General features: G+C 41.2%; 1 protein-coding gene across 3 annotated transcripts in view; it reads right to left on the bottom strand.

The window, feature by feature from the left end:
• Positions 1-20,673, bottom strand: part of SEC24D (SEC24 homolog D, COPII coat complex component) — a 121,318-nt gene that overhangs the window by 2,508 nt on the left and 98,137 nt on the right. For 2 of the 3 annotated variants that reach the window (XM_026848034.1, XM_026848035.1), the window contains exons 13-24: positions 16,481-16,672; positions 15,760-15,853; positions 13,136-13,252; positions 12,485-12,655; positions 11,670-11,766; positions 10,878-11,023; positions 9,309-9,447; positions 8,757-8,875; positions 7,278-7,457; positions 6,580-6,771; positions 5,963-6,052; positions 1-5,650 (exon numbers count right to left, since the gene is read on the bottom strand). In XM_026848034.1, the coding sequence (XP_026703835.1) occupies positions 5,510-5,650; positions 5,963-6,052; positions 6,580-6,771; positions 7,278-7,457; positions 8,757-8,875; positions 9,309-9,447; positions 10,878-11,023; positions 11,670-11,766; positions 12,485-12,655; positions 13,136-13,252; positions 15,760-15,853; positions 16,481-16,672 (1,678 nt within the window). In that variant the 3' untranslated portion in view covers positions 1-5,509. The remainder of the gene's footprint in view (positions 5,651-5,962; positions 6,053-6,579; positions 6,772-7,277; positions 7,458-8,756; positions 8,876-9,308; positions 9,448-10,877; positions 11,024-11,669; positions 11,767-12,484; positions 12,656-13,135; positions 13,253-15,759; positions 15,854-16,480; positions 16,673-20,673) is intronic. The other variant, XR_003398333.1, reaches the window with a different exon arrangement.

Here is a 20,673-nt window from a genome sequence, read left to right as displayed (position 1 = left end):
TTTAGATTTCCCAAATTATTCCTGGGAATAGGGAACAGATTTATCTTTCACTTGTGGTATGTGTGCACGCCCTTTTCACATCTCTCGTGGGCAGAGTGGCAGTTCTGTGCAGTCCTGTGTTTTGCTTCTCAGAAAGCAGGAAGTTGTGCATTTATACGCCGTCCAGAACTTCTCCATAGGGCTGGATTGCTTCTTGAGTAGGGGTTTTCACCCAGCGTCTGTTCATAATAGCCTTGTTCTTTGGTAGGGAAAAACAGCTTTATTGCAGAGCAATTGCAGCCTAAGTAGTAGAAAGGCCTCACTGGAGGTCATGTTGGGAAGGGGCAGTGGTGTAAGGGAGAGTCTGTCCTTAAAATAATCACCTGTGTAGTGAGGGCCCAGTAATCAAAAGGAGAGTTTTACTTTGCCTGTGAATGTTAAGCACACTGGAACTAGACTGTTGGTGATCAGCTCCGGAGTACAGTGCAAAATGAAAGCGATTCAGTTTGGTATGTACAATATTTGTTTTTAGCAAAACCACTGAAAGCAAAAACCTCTGAACTTCTTGGTCAGTACTTGGTAGACTGAACAAACCTGTCTGTCGGAGTCTCAAAGTCTTAGGTGTGGATTTTGGAAAATTGGCTTTTAGGTCTCATTGTTTTTCCGTTGGAGCCTAGCTTTTAAATAACTGTCCTGTAAACTAGTGGATTATTAAACTTGTTTATCAAAACTGACGTTGAAACATTTTTCTTAATATTTAATGTGGGTTTGTTCCCCTTGAGGTTTTGGAATTGCTTGAGTTTAGTCTGGTTTCCTCCAGAAACTGTTGTGCCAGCGCAGCAGTAACTGTTCTTTTGGTGCATGAAACCTTCACACAGACATTTTTGTAGGGGCTGGTCAACTTCGTGGCCTTGCTAGTGTACTGAGGGACTGCTGAAGCGCTGATGAAACTCACCTGTTGATTACATGTTGTTTCCTCCTGTGTCCTCTTTCCCCACCCGAAGAGGGGTTGGATTTGAGGGGAGGAGTGTGTTAAGGGTAGTGCTCCTGACTCTTGGTGCTTTCTGCCAGGGACAGCATCAGGCAGGAGTCTTACACCGCAGTAAGGAAACTTTTTCCCTGATTTTTGCCCTAATCCTGGTCTTACTCAAAAAGTAAATACTGGAGACTGTTAACCTTAGGAAGGTTACTTTTGTGCCAGTGACAAATCTTTTTTCTTTTTTTCTCAGTTAGTAGAAAATGTTAACTCCCACTTCCCCCTTTTAATTATGTCCACAGCTGATAGGTCAGTTTGTGGGCTACTCTTAGCATAGAAGAGGAGACTCAGAACTGGTTGACGTGTGTGTCTGTATCACTGTGCAGAAGTTTGAGTGCTGCTCAAGACTTCAGTGACTTGGGAAATTAATTGCACGTGGTCTTGTTAAAAAAAAAATAAATTTCTACCAAATAAAATCCCTCTGAGTGTGCAGAGTTAGGTTTTTCATTTTTTCCCTCAAAGCTGAAATAGCTAAAGTAGTGAAAGGAAAAAAAGAACATTGCTCCAGAGAGTGTTAGATTACATCTCTCCAGATGGGCGTGCTTCACCAGGGAGGTGTAATGTGGGCATTGTTAACAAGCAACTGACCTTACTTTTTAAATTGAGGTTAATGGACAAGGAAATAGACCTGTCTGCATGTCCTCTGCAGCCAGACACCTGTTGGTTGTGAAGGTGGTGCTTCCACAGCGAGAGCTGGCCTGTACAGGTAAGACAGTAGCACTTGGGCCTGTGTACCCCAAGGCCTAGTGTCACACACTTGTGGTGGTGGAGATGATACTTAGAAAATACTGTAGTGAGACTATTCCTCCCCCCCCACCCAGTTATACAGTAAAAACATGTGCTCAATTTTTTTTTTTAATCACTGTTGATTTGGACCGTATCTAAAGCGGTGTCTAGAGATGAAAAGCTTTTAATTTCATTACCGGTTGTCAGTTAATTTCTCAGTTGTAACACTTTTAACAGGAGGAGGATAACGTTATCATCAGTGAACTGATGAATATTTCATTTACAACAAGTAAATGAAGACTTAATTTGAGCATGCTCTCCTTGAAGATAAAAAGCCTAACATGTTTCTTCCTTTCCAATTTTATTAAATGCATAATGCCACCAGTCTGCTCTGGGATGCCTGTCTAGATCTTGTCATGTCTTTTTGTTCTGGAAGATGCTTATAGTACTTTGGATATCTTAGACCCTGTATGAATTAGGCGAAGGATTTGACCACTGGACTGACAAGATACTCAGGATTTCTTAGCGTTTAGCTTCAAAGTAGTTTTAAGACATTGGTCTCCTGTAAGTCATTGTGTGTAAAGCCAGCCATCAGCTTGAGAATTCTCTTATCTTTCTGACACCGCTGGTTAGCTGAGGTTGGCTGAGATGGTGCCTGTGCTGTGCAGGTTTGTCATGGGGCCTCCCCAGCACAGCACCATGGTTGTAGATACTGAACTCATTGTTCAGTGGAGTGGAATTTAGGCTGCAAACTAAAAAACAATTTTGATCTGGCAGTGGAAGCTAAATGGCATTTAATCAAGGGATTAATTTAAGAATACTCAGGTATGTTTTAAAATCCATGGCAGGGGGTAGAAATATCCAGAATGCACTCTAGAAAAGAATAAATGACTGCTTTGAAGCCATTACATTGAAAATGGTTCTAAGTCTTGTTTCTCGAACATGGCTTCTTAAGGATAGATTAACTGGAAGTGATAGATCATGAGACCCACTGTTTCTGTATACAGAAGTAAAATTACTTCTTCCAGAATCAGAAATAAGTAAAGAGAAGTGGCCCAGTGCAATGGGATGAGGGCCAATTTAGGAACTAATCCTTTTCAGAATAGGGTCAATCTCATGTGTGAAGAAGGAAGTGGTAGGTGATGTCTGTGGTGAAACATGAAGCAATTTAGAGGAGAATTATTGCAGCAATTAGAAAAGAAAAACAGAAAAGGCCAAACTACTGTAAATCTGAGTTGTGTCACAGTCCTGCTGTTTATGCTGAAGCCAAGAATTGTGGTATGTCTGTGTGAGAACTTCTAGAGAGCTGCTCTATCAGCATGTCTGTATCTTGGTGCCAGTTCAGCCATTACAGTGGCTTAATGAAGGCAGAGTTAATTGTATGTGAAAGGGTAGAGCTCAGATGAATTAGATGAGTGTGTATTAACAGCTCTCTCTTACTACAGCTTTGTTCTGAACGTGCCTGGAATCCCAGCTGTCAGAAGGCTTTGCAGGTAGGCCTGTGCTCCACAGTTGTAGGTGTAGAGCAGGCTGCCCCAAAGCAGCAGGTCTGTGTTGCTCACATGGCCTGAACTGACCAAGTAGAAGATGCACAGGACCTGCTGGCTGTTGGCAAACACCAGGAACAAGGTAAGGACATGGGTGCTGAGCAAGCACAGCTGAGGCAGGAGCTGCCAGGGGGAGCAGCTCACCAGCTTCCTGCCTCAGGGAGAAACTCTCATTTGTTGTGGTTGAAGTGAGCTTCCTTCAGCAGCTGGGCACAAACACTGCCTTAGTCTGTAGAACTGCTGCATCTTTTGGAAAGGTTTGTTTTTGTTTTGATTTTTTTTTTTTCACATGAGGCTGTTCTGGCACATTCAGGACCTAGTTTGAGCAAGTCTCCTTAACCTAACCAGGGGTGATGCTGACACTGAAAATCTGAAAGTTCTGTAATGCAGGATAAGCTTCCCTGGCTGTACAGGTGACCTACAGTGATTTTCGCTGATTATTGGATGCAGGGCATTGCTTACGCTGGGTAGGTATCATCGTTGCTAATTTCTCTTTGCTGTGTTCCCTGGCTCCTGAAGTCACTGTAACAAACTTCTTACACTGTTACTGCACTTGCAAGGAAAGATGGGGGGAGGAGTTGAATGAGGCTGGTTTCCAACCCCCCTCTGTAGCAACCTGGGGTACCTGTTGTAGGTGCTGCTGCTGAAGAGGTAGAGGGTAGCTTTTGGCAGAGGCTGACAGCATAAAAAAACTTAAGAGCACTTAGTAAGAATAAACATACACAGTGATTGTATTTAATAATTGCTTATTTCTTTACACATAAGAGTTGCTGGTGTCATTTTACAAAGTACACTCATTTGGAATGGCAACAAATACTTTTTACAGGGTAACATCTTCAGCTAAAAAGTGCACATCTTGGCAGCTGATTATCAGTCTGAGGATCTGTTCATAATACAGCCACCTACTTTAAGAACTCTTGGTCAATGCACAAGGATACAACTGTTTTATACTAACATGGTTAAAGGCACTTTTTTTTTAATGAGGTCCAACTCTTGCCCTTGCTTTTGAAGATGTTTTGCTTTCTGTGAAACACTGATTTTTGTAGCAATAGCATCTCAAGTTTGGAAAAGTTTGAACCTCCCATGCAGAGGCATTGGTCCTAAAGATACAGACAGACTGATGAAGTGTATCTGAGGTAAACAGCTCTGACAGAATGGCTTTCTAAATTCTACCTTAAATATTCGTATTAGCAGAGGCTTATTTTTCAAAGCAGTGACTGTTGAATAAATCAGTCATGTGAGAGGAGGTCACTTTAAGAGGACAGGTTTTAAGCAAGAGGCTTTCTTTTTATAGCACCACAAATAACCTTTGGTTAATGTGTCAACTGTCTTACAGTTGACCTGCCACTGAAATCTGGAGGGACAGATGTTTATCGAAGTTGTATTGGGAATATTCCAGTTAGCAAATGTTCTAAATAAAACCTAACAGTATATTTTAAAAGTGTAATTAAATAGTATGCTAAATTAATCCCTGCCCTTAGTGCCACACTTATGGTATAATTCTCTAGTCTTACCTGCCAAATGTAGCAGAAGGATTGTTTGATTACTGTTCTTTATGGGGTCCATTATTGTTAATATTAAGTCCAGTTATAAACTGAGGCATTTTTGTGTCCTCCATAACCCTGGGTGTGGAAGGTTACCCAGAGCTCTATTTCTGTAGAGGGCAAGGCTTGTCTCTTAAGGAAAAAGGGGATTGGTTTTTAGAGATCAGGTTTACATGAAGGACTTAAGTCCTCATGCTGAACTACACAATTACTGCAAGTCTGATTGAACTGTCTGCCCTCACTTGGAAAAAGCAGTGTCTTGATTTTGGGGTGTTTTTTTTCCACTTTAGCATCTTTCCTGGCTCCTGTACAACTTATGACTAGCAAAAGGAATAATTAAAAATGTTTTCTAAATTATTTTAATAAGTGGATACCATATGCTCCTAAGAACTGACTGTTTGAAATCTGGTAGTTCGCTTACAGGAAGAGTCAGGACTCCCAGAAGTTGAGTACCTGAGTGCAGAACTTCCTACTCTACAGCTTAATAAGTAAGCTAAAGCCTCAGTGAGAGGTGCTGTGAAATGAAACTGTACTAAGAGAGCACAGAAAAGGTTGACAGCAGCACAGCAGAATGCCCGGGCAGGGTGGGGCTGTGGGCCAGCCTTCAGGCACCAAGGCCTGGCCCTCTTGCAAAATCAAGAACTAACTGACAAATCATAAATTATACTTGAGTTTCCTTAACTGAGCAGCTGGCAGATCTCTTTGTGAACACAGCATAAGAAATCCACGTAAGAAGCACCTCCATAAATACTTTTGTCTTCTACTAGGAACTGTCGGAAAAGCATCTCTGACTGCTCCCGTTGTTTCACTATGATCAGCTGAAAAGAGAAGAGAAACATCTTTGTAGGGGACAGGAAGGGGGGAAATCCCCCAAACTCAGGAATCTCCACATTTCTATAGCTGCATTTATGAATACAGGACAGATAGAGTAGTGTAAGTTAAGGTTTGCAGAATAAAACAGTAACCTTTAGACTTGACTAGCTCTGCAAATCTGCAATGCATGCTGGAACTCAGTAACCTACAGGAGAATTCCTGATACATAAAACCTTTTACAGCTACCAGTAAATTTTGTCAAAGCCAGTGGTGTTCTGGACAGTTATGAGGAATGAGTTGAGGCAGAGAGAGGTTACCTTCATGGTATAGGGCTTCTGGCTCTGGATGTGCTCCAATATTGACTTCAGTTTCTTAGAAAAGGGATTGTCCAGGTCAGGCAGTGATGTCTGTTAGAAAGAAAGCAGGGCAGGCTGTTAAATGCCAGGCACATCTCCTACGAATCCATACAAGACTAGGTGCAGGTATTTATGATGCAAGTTACTGTGGATTCCATTCTAAACTGGGAAATGCCACCTCTGTCACAAAAATGTCTGTCATCTTAGACACATCCCTCTAAGCCATTTTTCAGTTCAAAATAATCACTCTATAAAATTTCATTATCAGGAGAAACTTGTAACTATCACAAAGTGTTTTGTTCCAATTTTAGCAATAAGCATTCAATAGGGCTTTATTGTTGCAGATATTAAAGTTTAAGAAGGTTTTTAAAAACGTTGTGAAAGCTTCTTTCCTGTAAACATTCAGAGTGTAAAAGCTTATTAGTTTTATATGTTAAGACACTTCTGGTGTGTCTTAACACCTTCTGCTGGTCACCTATTTCTGGTTTTAGTAGAATTATGAAAATCTGCCTCACTTGTTTCTCCAGTTAACAGTCTGGTCTTACCAAACCATAAGTCGTAAGTCTCCATCTACTCACAGCCTCGGTGCTGATGTGCGCGAAGGACGGCACATTGAAAAGCCCCTGGATGAGCTCTGGGGGTGCGCTGACGCCCAGCCACAGGAACACCCTCAGACCATCGGCCAGCAGGAAGGCCCCTCCTTCCGAGAGACGTTCCTCAGAGCAGCGGACAGCAGCTGGGACACTGTCGCTCTTCAGATCCAGGCTGTGCTGTGGGGCAAGAGTACGCAAGAGTTGTAGACTTGGTGCCTTCAAGGTGACTAAAGCTCTAATTAGATACTGAAAAGTAACTATTGAAAGGTTCAGTACATCATAGTGGTTCCTTTCCAGATTAGAGGAATTGGAAATCAAGCCTCCTCTTTGTCAATTAACACAATGTGTGCAAAAGAACACTTGCTGTAAGTGGGGAGACACTTCCACACCAGTGTTGATCTTAAAGCTGGCACCTTTCATTAGCCTGGGCAAAAACCTTGTTAAAAGTACAGTGAGATTCTTTGAGGATGCTGATGTCAACGACTGATAATGCCAATTCCCTATTTTCCATTACACTCCTCAGTTCATCTAGCAACTCCCTCACAGTAAAAATGTACTCCAGCGTGGCAGTGTAACACTTGCCCAGCAGACAGAATCTTTCCTGCATCTGCACAATTATAAAACCACAGCATACTGGAAGCAGTTTTACTGAAAAGGAAACAATGTGCAAACAACATACTCACAAGTGGCAGAAGCTGGGGATAGAAGAATAACTGGGTGTCAGCCACCCCCATGGAGGTGACCAGCTGCCGCTGGTACGCTCTCTCGTCCGTGGGAATTTCTGGCCGTGCAACAAGCACGCAGCTCTTCAGCAGGCAGTTCATGTACACCGGCAGCACCTTCATGGCATCTGGAAGGATGAGCTGGGAGGCAGAGAGCACTTGGTCTTTGAGACAGCCCACATGCTGGGGAATGAGCACTGCACTTTCAAACTTTGCAATACCTACTTGTTTTCTTTGATTAAACTAGAAAAACTTTTTAGTATGTGCTGTGTCAAACCAGCTGTGACAGCTCTGAACAGTTAATGCATTTAGTAAGAATCCAACAGAAACCTACAGACCACAGTAGTTGTCTCAGATGCTGTCATGATGACTGCTGCTCAGTTTTAGGTACTAAAGTACAGGGGAGTCACATAAGAAATTGATTTTAAAATGATATAAATGGGATGTGCTAATAATTCTAATCCATAATTTACATTAAGGAAGAAGAAAGAATTGGAAAATACAGTTTAAAGGAGATCAAAGGAACTAACTCAAATGCCTCTAACATTGTTGGAGTCCTTCAGCCTTCCTATTAACATCAGCATTAATGCATAAAATTACCAACTGTCATTCAAAAAAGTAACAGTCAACCCTTCCTGTTATCTTTTAGGGTGCCTCAAAATCTCAAGGAGATAGGGAAATATTCATTCAAATGCTTACAGGATGTGGCTTTAGTTCAGCCATTTTTAGGTGTTTGTTTGAAACAAAAGACAGACTTGTCAGAAACAGCTGCTGAAAGGATTTGACAACACCTTCCTCTTGGTTAAGTGAGACCTCCCTAAATGTTCTGAATATATAAAAGAAGGCTGAAATTAGAGATGTCTGGAGAGAATTTTCAAGTAATCAGGTTCCTAGAGCTTCTTACAGCCCTTTGGTAAATAAAGGACTGACTTAGTAACAGACTGTTACCTTACATCACCATGGATTCTTCCCCCCCTCCCCCCCCGGAGTTTGGCCCCATCCAGACATGAGGTATTTCTCATTCCAGTGCACTCTGCACACGACATGCAAATTCAGATTGTCCATTAAGATACAATGATGTTTCCTTTTTTTGACATTGTCTTATTTGTCAAAAATTAGAATGGTAACTAACAAGAAGAAAAAATGAAAGTTTTGTGAGTCAGCACATGATTTCTGAAGGCAGGAAAAGGCTTTCTAAGCTCCTTTGCGTGAATATAATCATCAGTTTCCTCACTGGCATTGCCCTTTGTTCTGGAACAACAGCCTCCACGTGTTATAATTGCTGCCACTAAATCCCACCTGTCAACTAATTATATTCCAAAAAAAAAAAAAAAAGTCTGTCCTGAGGTTTTCCTTTCTGGCACTGCTGATGTTGCAGGGGTGGGCACTGACCTGCTGCAGAGCCTGGCTGAGGGAGGGCAGCATTCAGGTGGGTTTTACCTGGCTGACTGCTGAGGGGCTGGCACAGTTCTTCCTGTAACACGCCAGCATGTGAGCTGTCTGATTCACCAGGATCTCTCTGACTATCTTCAGTGGTTGGCTCAGAATGGCTTTAAAAGCTACAAATACAGAACAATAAAAAAGCATGCTGAAAATGGACACGTACTCTTAAAGTATCTATATTCTGCTTGCTTCTAGTTTTACTGATCTGAGGCCTATGGCTACACGTTTGTGTCTCTTGCAGCCAGCATCCTGGAGGACATTTATTCATCTGCCCCAGTAAAGCCCCCAGCACCCCTCCAACGCTGTGACAGGACGTGCATTTCCTCTACCATGCCCTGCACGTGTCCTGCTCCCTTCACAAGCATTACGTATTTCAGACATACTGCCATTAAAGTAACACTTGTCTTTTCAACTTTCTACTACTTCAGGAGTTTCTCAGGCTCGGAGCAGCAAGTTACAAACCATGATTTCCCACTTCAGCTCCCTTTCCCTCCCCTTCCTCCACCTCAAAGTAAAAAAAGAAGCGAAACCAGTCTGTTACAACTTTACCTGACTTAGCAAAGAAGTTGATAAGTGCATCAGTCTCACAGGTCTTGTAGACATCAGCTAACTGGGAGCTGCAGTTTAAACCTATATTGTGTATGCGAAGTCGTCTCTGCCCGCTTATTGATGTGTAAAGGACAGCACACTGCAACAGAGGCACAAATTACCACTTACTTTAAAGCACAAAGCTTCTGTCATGCAGCAGCCACCTACTTTGTGCATAAAGGGCACACAATTACTTCTGAAGACAGTCTAGCCTTGCAGAGCTGTTTTTGTGCCTCTGTCATCTACAGAACCCAATGTAGATACCTGTATTTTTTATGGAAGTATATTAGACATTATACAAGGTACTAATCTTAAAATTATAGAAAATAATGACTGAAAGACTTATTACTCATTTGCTACATACTGGTGGTATCATCTGAAAACAAGAGATTGCATATTTTTAAATCCTACTTTGTAGCTGTGTAATACTTGAACAGTTCAAATAAATGTATCTGAAGAGACACCACACAAGACATGTGAAGCTTGCTGAGAAATGCTCTGCCCGTCACGGCAGGGCTTGGCAAAACCTAGTCTTGAAAAGTTGAGTGGTTCTTTTTACATGAGTTGCTTATGAAGTGAGACAGGGGGTCCTGCTAACCCCTGTGTCTTACATCTACCGTGGGCTCAGATACTAAGAATTGAGGGTGTAATTTAAGAATTTTCTTATGACTCCCAATTCTACTTCAATATAATGTTGATACTTTAATACAACGAACGATGCAAAGGCTGCAGGGCAAACACAGGCCCCAAGCTGCTGTGGTCTGCCATGCATTAGAGCCCACCACAAGTACCTCTTCTCACATGAAGGAGCTGCAGGAGCAACGTCTCCAGGGCACACACAGCCCTGTCACTGCAGCACCATGGCTATAGGGACACCCACCAGGCGGGAGTTTGACAGTGCTGTACTTGTACAGGGGTTAACTGCTGGCCGAGGAAATGTATTTATAGGGGCAAGCTAAAAGCCAAGCAGAACAGAAATAAAAACTTTATAGATAATTCTGTGGCTTCAGTCTAGCACCTGCATGCTGGGAACAGGAGGGAGCTGGCAGGCAGCAGGCAAGGGAGAACTTTGAGCATGCAGGTACTGCCCGTGGGGGAGAGTCACATTTGGCACCAGGGAACCACTCTTGAACAGAGATGCCATAAGGATTGCCACAGCAACAACAGCTTCCATGTAAGTAGTAATGCATCTTGTGCTCCAAATAAACTTACTTGGTAAAATGGAAAAAACAGCAGCTGACGAGGTCTCAGGGAATGTTTAGAAAGCACTTTGGTATCCCTGAACAGAAGCAGCATAGAGGGAGGTGAACACACAGATTGTCATGAGGGGCGCTGTGTGTGCTTTCAAGGTAAGATGCCACCTTTGGGTAGTTAATTAAAACCTTCTTTTATTAGTGGTATAATGTCACCAGAGCCTGTGCCCTGCTGTGCCCTGCTCTCACCAGTTCTACACCAAAACTTCTGTTACAGCTCCAGAAGTTTTTGCTCACAATTTCATGACATCATTACCTGTAATTAAGTTTTTTGTACCTGAATTAAGGCTCCACTGTCTTCGTTCAGTTTGTCATCATGTTTGAACTCCACTGTCACGGCCTTGTCACAGTCAACTGCTGCCATCTCTACATCCGTGGTGTTGTTCATGTAAATGGCACCAAAGAAGTCCGTAGCCCTGAAGCCTACAGCCAAATTAAAACAAAACAAACCACATCCTTTTATTTAAAAATGGCAAATAAAATTGACGTTATTTTGTGACTTTCTTTTTATGGCCAGTAACTTTTGCTTGCTGAAACCAGAACCATTTTCCCTCAGGCATCTGCAGCCTCAGGGGGTCCCACCAGGTGTCCTTGCAGATGGCATTTTGTGACAGCTGGGTGAGGGGGACAAGCTGACAGCACAAAGCTGTGCTGTGACTCTGAGACCACCCAGACCCTTCTGCACTGTTGACTTGGCTGCTTTGCATGTGTCTGTTTCTCAAACGCATTTGGGGTAAAAGCGAATGCTTGAAAATCAGGCACAGCAATGTCATTTCAAGTATGAAAATGAGGGAATGTGCCAGTGTCCAGCAGCCACACTTTTATACAACTTGCAATCCAAGATGCATGCAGAGTGAGCAGAAGCCTTACTCCTATTTGAAAAGCAATCGTTATGGAGGCACACACAGGAAGGGCGTATTCATGCGTTTTATCAGTCTATCCAATTACTTTTTTCAAGAGGTACATAATGAAGTTAAACCAGTCAGATCTTACAGGTGATCTGTACAGCACGGTATTATTTAAAATATATGCATTCCTGTTCAGTGTCATTCCCAGCGGGCACCATTACCTGTACTAGTCCGAACCCTCATTATTGCATCAAATCCGGTCGTCTTTTCGATGTCCTTCCTGAGGTCACTTAAGAACTGTGGGCTGTCAGCATCCAGCTGCAACACAAAGCAGAAGCCAGAGTTGCAGTTCAGCACTGGGTGGCAGCATCACAGCGGAAACCCAGCCCTCTCCCCCTCCCTGTGACCCACCCCCGGCATCAAATCTGTTCCTTTCACCTTTAACATCTCTCCTCTCCTTTAAAGAGATAAACAATGTTGATTGCTGTGTTGTTTACCGAAACATACGTCTGCCAGTGTCCACCAATTCACCACTAGGCTTGGACATCCAGAATTTCTATTCAGTCAGATCATCTCCTGTAATGTCCATTCTTGCCCAGCTAGGATTTTAAGGCACAGCCTCAGGAATTAAGAGAGTAGCCTTGCTGACCTCACAAAAAAATGCTTTTGCAGGTCAGCTCCTGACACAAAGTCCCCTGCTCCCCAGACACATTCTCATGACATTTTAAACACGTGTTATTACAGCTTTTTGGGGGGTCACTGTCAAGCACTTTTATCTATATATACAGGAGTATCTGACTTCCCTGCTCAGATGCCAGCATATGTAAGTGGACTCAATTTTAAGATACCAACCAGCTTATTACTGTTTCAAGACACACATTTGAGTCCAATGTGTCATTTCTAAGTTTGAATTTTATCCCCTGGAGTTTATAAGTAAGTATTCTAGAGTCACTTTACTTTTATGTTAAACATTAAAGCACACCTTGAAATGGAAAGCGAAACAACCCCCCAAGGCGTTACTATCGGAAAGGCTTACCTGGAAATTGTTGTACTTGTACAGTGTTCCTCCAGTGTACATTGTGACAAGACCCACAGAGGCTACATCCACATACTGGTTTGGGAAGAGGAACAAATTGACGCAGCAGCCGTTAGCCACACAATCCCTGGCCAAGGCCTCATATGAATTCACCTGGGGCTGGAAGAGCGTCTGCACAGAATTAAAAACCACAAGTGCCGTAACATTAGATATCGTTGGTAGCCAACCACAATCCAAACGCCCCCCCCCCGAAGAAAAAAAAGATGACGCGGAAGTTTTCCGTGAGGGATGGATTCGATTAAAAACGTGCTGGCCCTGCCCATGTACTCGTATGCAGGGAACCCACTCGGTACGTTCTGAGAGCACCACATCACTGAGCAGGCTGGCAGCAGTGGCTCTGGGTGGGTGCAGTTACTTGCTGCTGGGGGGTTTCCTTTATCCCTGGGAGTGGCTGCTCTGCTGCCAGTTTGACTGTGCTGTTCCTGCGGGGCAGTATCAATACACCTACGTAATGTGGGCACAGTGAGAATGGGAATATGACATAATTAAACAACACATCCTTGTAAAAGAAAATAAATGAAAAAAGATCAAGGCTCTGTCAGAGAAATTCAGCATAACAGCAGTCCCTTGTTAGCTTGAAGTAGAAAATACCTTTTCTTTATCTGTATTGAGTAGTTTTTTGTCATCTCTGTTTCTCAGCTTCCCTGGTGCTTCCGCAGTTGGCAACGAAGAATGGAAGATAAACAGTTTTCCAGCACATTCTGCAGCCTGTTTCAAAGACACCATATTGGCATATTTATTACTGCTAAGACAAACAAGACTAATTTTCGTACATTGCGGTATCTCACAGAACAGCGTAAACTTTCTGCAAGTTCCTCAGAGCTAAATAATTAATTTAGAAACTCAAAACTTGACAGAAGTAAGGCCCAAAACAAACTGGGAATTTTATGTCAGTAAGTCTAGCATACAGAAATGTTGCCTGATGCGTTGTTATGGCAATTTCTACACAGAAATCTGAAATCTTGATAGGCAGGTCTCTCTTGGAGACTTTCCAATTGGATATAAGCATTACACAACAAGCAACAAGCATCAGAAGTACAAATACTAAATGAGATAAAATTAAAAGGAAACATTATTTAGTGAAAAAATATTTCAGTTCAGGCACATTAGTGTTCACTACATTAGAGACAAGTGACAATTACATTCCTGTTCTAGATTCCACATTCAAATCTACACTGAAACCAAAACTTGTGATGAACATTTCCTCCTGTCAAATATATGAAGTAACTGCCGGTTTTATTCAAGTTTTCTATTCTTATTTCGAATTCTAACATTAAAGATGATGAAATTTACTGAAATGACAAACTATTGACAAAAACCCAAAGAAGAGAGTAACAACAGCAGCAGTATCACAGGCATCTTTGTACTATTAACAAGCTTTTCCACTAAAATTTAGAAAATCCAGTTTATCACTTACTCTTAACCTTGAGACAGTTCATGGGAGCAAACAAAACAGAACAGACCATTTCAGCTGGAAGGGGCCTACAACGATCACTTAGTTCAGGTGCCTGACCACAAGTTACAGCAAAGCGAAAAGAAAGCTGATGAGCAGTTGTGAGGTCTCCAAGTACTGATGAAGCTGGGTGAAGGGAAGGGAGGAAAGAGGGATCTGTCCTTTTCCAGCTTCAGACTTCACCACACATCCAGGTTAAAACTGCAGTAACCCAAGACTGCAGACACAAATCAGTTTTCATACTCTTTCTCCTCCAGATCTTAAGATGTTCACAAGATAAAGATGTTCCACATTTCAAAATAAACTATAGCATTCTTCTGGGAAAACTAGAAATCTCTTTGCTTTAGCAGAAATGCAACTGAATACAGTACGTTACTTTCAGCAGAGCTGAAATTTCACCCCTAATATTTCAAGCAGAGTTACCATTAATCACGAATGCCAATTTCTTCAATTCCTTTTAGGAAGCATTCTGCTGAAAACCAGAAAACTTACCAAATACCTATTTGTCATGATACGCATCAGCAATCACTGATGTTGATTTTGACAAATTTTCTAAAATATATTTCTAAAAGCATCTTAAAATTAATCTCAAATAGGAATACAATCCATTTTATTCTTTTTAAACAAGAATTGTTTTCTTGAGAACAGGTATATATATATATTAATAATTCACAGCGAGAATCCTTACAAGTAACAACTTTAAAATACTGAGCTAAATACAAAGCTTAATTAAGAGCTCCTTGCTCTTACAGCCAACAAAGGAAATTTTACAATTACAGCCCCCCAGTTTGCTTTGTAGAAATCAAGTATTAGGGCAGAGCATACTGATGAAAGAGGTAACCAAATGTTTTTTTCACACACATACCTTCTGGCGGTGTGAATAAACAACAAGAAAATAGGTATTAATTAAATACTTAAGAAACAGACTAAGAAACGTTATGTATTTTCGATTCAACAAATTTATCTACCTAAAGTTCAAGCTTTGCTTATACACAGCTCACAGAAAAAGCAACTATTTTAAAACACCACTAGCTGTTTTCTGCCCCTACAAATCTTGTGGTGAACCACGGTGGCATTCTTTTATTTGGCAGTGCTCCATGGAAATGTCAGCACTTTAGGGGATGTCCTGGACATACAGAAAGCAACTGGGGATGCATCTTGACCTGTGGATTTATTTTCAGCTGTACTCAAGCTGTGAGAACTTGTCAGTTAAGCAGAAACCCTCCAGCCCCCTACCCGATTCAGTCATAAATAATCATAAATATCTTGTTTTACAGAAGAAGTCTGCAGAAGCAGAACAGACAGGGCAAAATCCTATCTTCTGCTGACTCTTCCTGCCCTTCACACACGCAAGGACTGGGTATCTGTGCAAACATCCGGAGTATCTACTAGTTCTGTTGCAGTAACCAAACACTTATTTCTCTCAAATGCTGAACGAGAAACCGACTCCTGCTCCTCATCATCTCCTCCACATTCATTTCATGTAGAATAGACTCTAGGGACTGGTTTCCCTCAACAAGCAAAATCTGGAAACAGATGTTACGCTTGTCAGTGTTCTCATTTTGACTAAAGCAGTTCAAAAAAGTACTCTTAGAATAACAGAACATTAGTGCTGGAAACAATCAGCGACTTTTTTTTCTAATTTCCCATTGTGATTTGTAGGAGGACTTGGGACTGGCTTTTAGCAAACAGAATTTCTGCAGTTTATCAAGTCCTATTCTCATTAAAGAGCTGCTTCTCGTACAGAGAGGCACATTCTCACCTTTAGGGCCTCCATGCCAGCCTGGATAACAGGAGCAAAGATAGTCTCACTCTCGTTAGTGTCCGCAAACATCTCTGGAATCTGGTCCAACAAGCTGTGAAAGAGGAAAGGATCAGTCTCGACTGGTTAGCCTATTTGGGAAAATTCCCAAACATACCTTGTAACATACAAAGTCTTCAGACAGGAAGATGTTTTCCATGCAAAGTTGTATTTTAAAAAAATCAACAGGAATTTTGATTTCTTAGGGTTCCAGCCAGAACAAAACAGAATATGAATTTTTACATTCTATGAGATGCACTACTTCAAAGCTGGTGACAAAAAGGAACACGCAGTAAATAAAAAATAGCTACAAATTAAGGAGTTCTAATGTGCTGTAAGGACTTAGGAGTCCTTAGATCATATCCAGGTGTGCATCATATACATGGCAAGAGGAAAAACATGGAACATGGCACACCCCCCTCCCAGTCTGAAGCAGCACAGCTGAAGATGTATGGTTTACACCTGGCCTAAATATGCTTTCAAATTCAGCACTGGGGGTTGTTGATAGCCCTTTTTCTTTGCCTCAGAGGTGGAAATACATGACTTGAAGCATCTGCTGGCTTCTAAAGTACTGCAATAAATACATGTACCTCACAAACCCCAGTATCACAGTTGACTAAAAGGCATAATGCATATCATCGGCATCCAGATCTTATTCACATATGGAATAATCATACTTTACTTGATAACAACAGATCGAGATTCCTGAAAGTTAACAAGGAAACCATCCAGCAAAGGAACAAAAACTTCTCCAACATCCGAGACCACCATCATCTGAGGCTGAGCTAAGCTGCTTTTTACATTGAAGAAGTGGAGAACCTTGTTATAAGTAACAAAACCAACTCGAATTGCTGAGGATTCTTCTTGCTCTTCTCTGTAAGAAAAACAAGAACAACTGGTTATAATTTTGAAATTCTGACCTTGCAATAAAAGCATTCCTTTGAAATGCAAGGCTGCCTTCAGATCATTATCTGTACTGGGAGCAACAAAGCAAACAATCACCAAGCAGATGTAACAGCCTCAATCTTCGCCTTAGGTCAAATTAAAACACCCTGACAAGATCAACTGCTGTATTTAGTTGTTTGTTTGTTTGTTTTTTTTAAAAAAACATATTTATGTCAACCCTATCAACTGTACATCCCATCCAAGCAGTCAAAAGTCCCTGACATAAAGAATAAACCATGCTGTCCTCAAAACATGGAAAAGAGAGAGAGAGAGAACAGGACAGTTAGTTACCAGATACAATCAGAAAATCAGCTTTATTAAGAACACACTGTATTTCAGTGACAGTAACGATCGATGCCTAGTAAGAATAGTAACTAGGCTTGAATAATGTCTGATGACTTTGGTGGGTCAATCTTCACCTTCAACAGCACTAGTTATAAGCAGCAAAAGCTCCACAGCTGTACATCACACAGAAAACACACTGTAGACACGACTCCTTATTGCTAGGATGTTCCCAGGCCAACCAATGCCAGCCAAGTGCAGGAACACCACAGGCAGCAGGCTCAGCCTCTGCCTTTGAGGCCGTAACTCCTCTAAGCAGCAACCCACTCTGCTATCAGTAGCAGCATTATTAATAGTACTAGTTAGACCCTTACCAGGTTTGCAGTCCTAAGGTTAGTGAGCTTTTCCCTAAAAGGCAATCCCATTCAAAAATTTGGTCTTAGTTACTAATAAAACAGCATCTTCTTGTAGCAGGGTGTTCTGCTTGTAAATGACAGATGAAGCCTTTAGACAAAAAACGCCAGATGGGAAGCCTGCGGTACCTACAATGATTACAGGTTCTGTACAACACTAGACATTTCAGCAGCCTACTTCACTTCTGGTGAGATGTCAGAAAACCAGCAAATACCGAGTCCGTAATCTAACGCTTTTGCTTGTTTTGCATGTTTGAAAGTTTCATATTCAAAGTACTGCAACTTGGAAAACCTCATTCAATTCCTAGTTCTGCCACTGATTTAATTTACAACCGAGAGGAATTTATTTAATCTCTGTGCCTCAGTTTTCATTTGTAAAAGGGGAACGGCAAGAATTATTGTTTAATCTCACCAGGATGTACAACAAAGTTCTTTTGAGACTACAGCAATAGGAACCACAGAAATAGCTATGGTGATTTTACTGTCTTTAGTTTATAAAAGAAGTCACTCACAGACTGTAAAAAATTTCACACAAAGAACTATGCTAATAGACAAACAGGATTCCATAGCGTACCCAGGCTCATACAGATGTTACTATCACACCAAAAAAATTTAATAACAGAGCCCTACCAGAGTATTTCCAATTACTAGGCACTTTGGGAAAAAAAAAAAAAAAATCTATTTATTCTTCACTCTAACCTCTGAAGAAAGAGGGAGTGTTAAGCATCATCCTGAGCCTTCACCACAGTAAAGCAGCCAGAGTTTGAAAATATTTATCCTCCTGATGAGTATAAAGCCTTGCCCCCCGCCAAATCAACGGCAAGGCCTCCTTCCCATTCCACTGCAATCAACAGATTGCATTTCACGACTTCACAACTGCTTGCAGAATCAGAAGTCAAAGCAAAGAGGAGAAACACCACAAATAGACTTCTGCTGCAATTCTTGTTTATTTTTTCTTACAGAATACAGAAAAAAAAACTCTCATCCTTCTTCCTGGTTGCCAAATCTGTTTGTCTTCAGAGAAAGAAAAAAAAAAAAAAATTGTCATTGGCAGTTTCACAAGCTTCATCTAAAACCTTGAGTTTGGGAGAGAGATAATTCTCATGTACAATCTTTAACTCTCGTGTCAGTCTAGAATGTTAGTCTACCATTTATGTTTTATGGGAACACAGCTGGATGAGAAAGGGGCTACTTTGATCTAAACCAAATCAACATTCTATACTGAACACACTCCATAAAAAAATCATTTTAAGTAATTCCTCCAAGATATGCTCAGACAGATGCATCATTTCTGAACGTAAATTTCTAATGATTCCCAGCACTCGGACACTTACATTTTCTTAGACACTTATATTTTCTTAGTAACAGGATTAACAGGGAGCATTCAGGAGTTTGATGAGAACAAGGTATTAACAACTTTCTGGACATACAGCACTTTCTTACTTCAAAGAGAAGTACCCACATCACCCTGGTAGTCCCAAAGTTGTTACACAGCAGTTATTTGGGACAATTTTTTTGCATACGGCTCTTACCTGTGGCAGTCAGTACTGCCACACTTCATCCTATCTCTTTATCATAGTTTTAAACACTAGCTGTAAATGTAGTGGCTGATGGCCTGTGTAGCTCACACATTTAGGTTTTTTTAAAGCCTCAGGATGTCTGCACAGAAATGCTTTTTTTTTTTTAATTATGCACCTAAAAATCATATTTGCACAACTAGTTAGCCTGACTTTCTGAGCTCAGATGTGTAATTCCTATAAACACATTTCTCCCTATTTCTCTAAATACAGAGTCAGGGGCTTCTGGTTTGGAACACGTAAGTTTGAAAATATCTGCTCTAAAATTTCTAGCAAGCAAATAATGTCTTTCCTGCTGTGCTGCAAGTCTACAAAAACACCAGGTCTTGAGCCACCTGCCTTAATCCTTTGCCACCTCTAACCTCTCCCTTTGCAGGCTTACCTGGCACAGGCCTTTACACCAATGGCTGTTTCATGACACAGATGGTTTTGTACCCCAAATCCTTCCTCTTAAGGATACGAGCACAGGGTGAATTCCCAGCATGGGGCAAATTCCCGGCACAGGGCTTTCACCTCCTGCGGTAACAGCAGGATATTTTTGCAGGTGTCTTTGTCCAGCAGCAGAAAATGCACACGCAGTGACCTCTGTGTCTCAGCATCAAAATAAAACTTTCACCATGAATTTTGAGGGAATACCTTACATTTTTAAAATTAGTATTGTTTAAAGACTATGGAAAAGTCTAAAGAACCTGGTCTTTAGTTGTTTTTTTATTGCTTTTTTCAGTGGTCATGAAAACTTTGACCCTGCAAATAAATTATTTAGCAGCAGATCTCTGCAGAAGAGGAAAAAAAAAAGGTTTCTTTTTTGTGATGCAGAAATACTTGCTTTCACTTTTCCTCAGCTTTCCTTCTTCAAGCCTAGGTGTTTCTAAACTGCCAACTGCTTTTTGTTACTACACTCATGCCTTTTATTATCTTCAGAGTTGTGACCAATGCTGATGGAAAGCTCCAAGATGTGTTCAGGATAATATCAAACACTTGTGCCTCCAGTGTAATCTTTAGTGACTAGGTACTTGAAAGATGTCCTTACATGGGCATCTGACAAACTAACCCCCGACCCTGTACTGGAATTTCTTTCATGCACAGAGATCCCAGAAAGACATATGAGAAAAGATTTTTAACATATCCCAGATTATCTCAAGGATCTCATCTCCCACCCTTCTTCGCTTTGCTCTCTCCATTTCTTAAGTCTGTTATCCTTCTGCAAGTACTGTCATTTGGAATGCATTTTCTTTCTGTATGTTCTTCAATGCTTTTGAATACACCTTCACTGAGAAACATCTTGTCTACTTAATTTCTCAGTCTTTCACTGCTCTCATTTAACTATGTATGTCTGCATTATTTAAACTTAAAATGAAAACTATATTAATATAATAAAACCTATACTAAACTACACTAAAATAATATGCTGTCATTAATACTGATCAGTAGTAACACTACTACTGTGTCCTTAATGCTCACAAAGCAAATGTGCTATATTTCAGAAAATGTCTATTGCCCACAAGACTGTTCTCCTCTCAGATATGTACCAGGACAGGAAAGTCTCACTGCACAGCAAGACGCATTAAAAGTTTTGCTAATTAACAATCAGAGCTAAGATACAAGCCACGGTTTTAGGGAGACTTGCCATTCTTGAGTATTCTGGTTTTGATATTTCC

The sequence above is a fragment of the Athene cunicularia genome (assembly GCF_003259725.1).
Source record: "Athene cunicularia isolate RWA chromosome 4 unlocalized genomic scaffold, athCun1 chr4_part2, whole genome shotgun sequence".
NCBI classification, from domain to species: Eukaryota; Metazoa; Chordata; class Aves; order Strigiformes; family Strigidae; genus Athene; species Athene cunicularia.
Note: the sequence above shows the minus strand (reverse complement) of the source record. Positions and strands in the feature narration are given on the sequence as shown.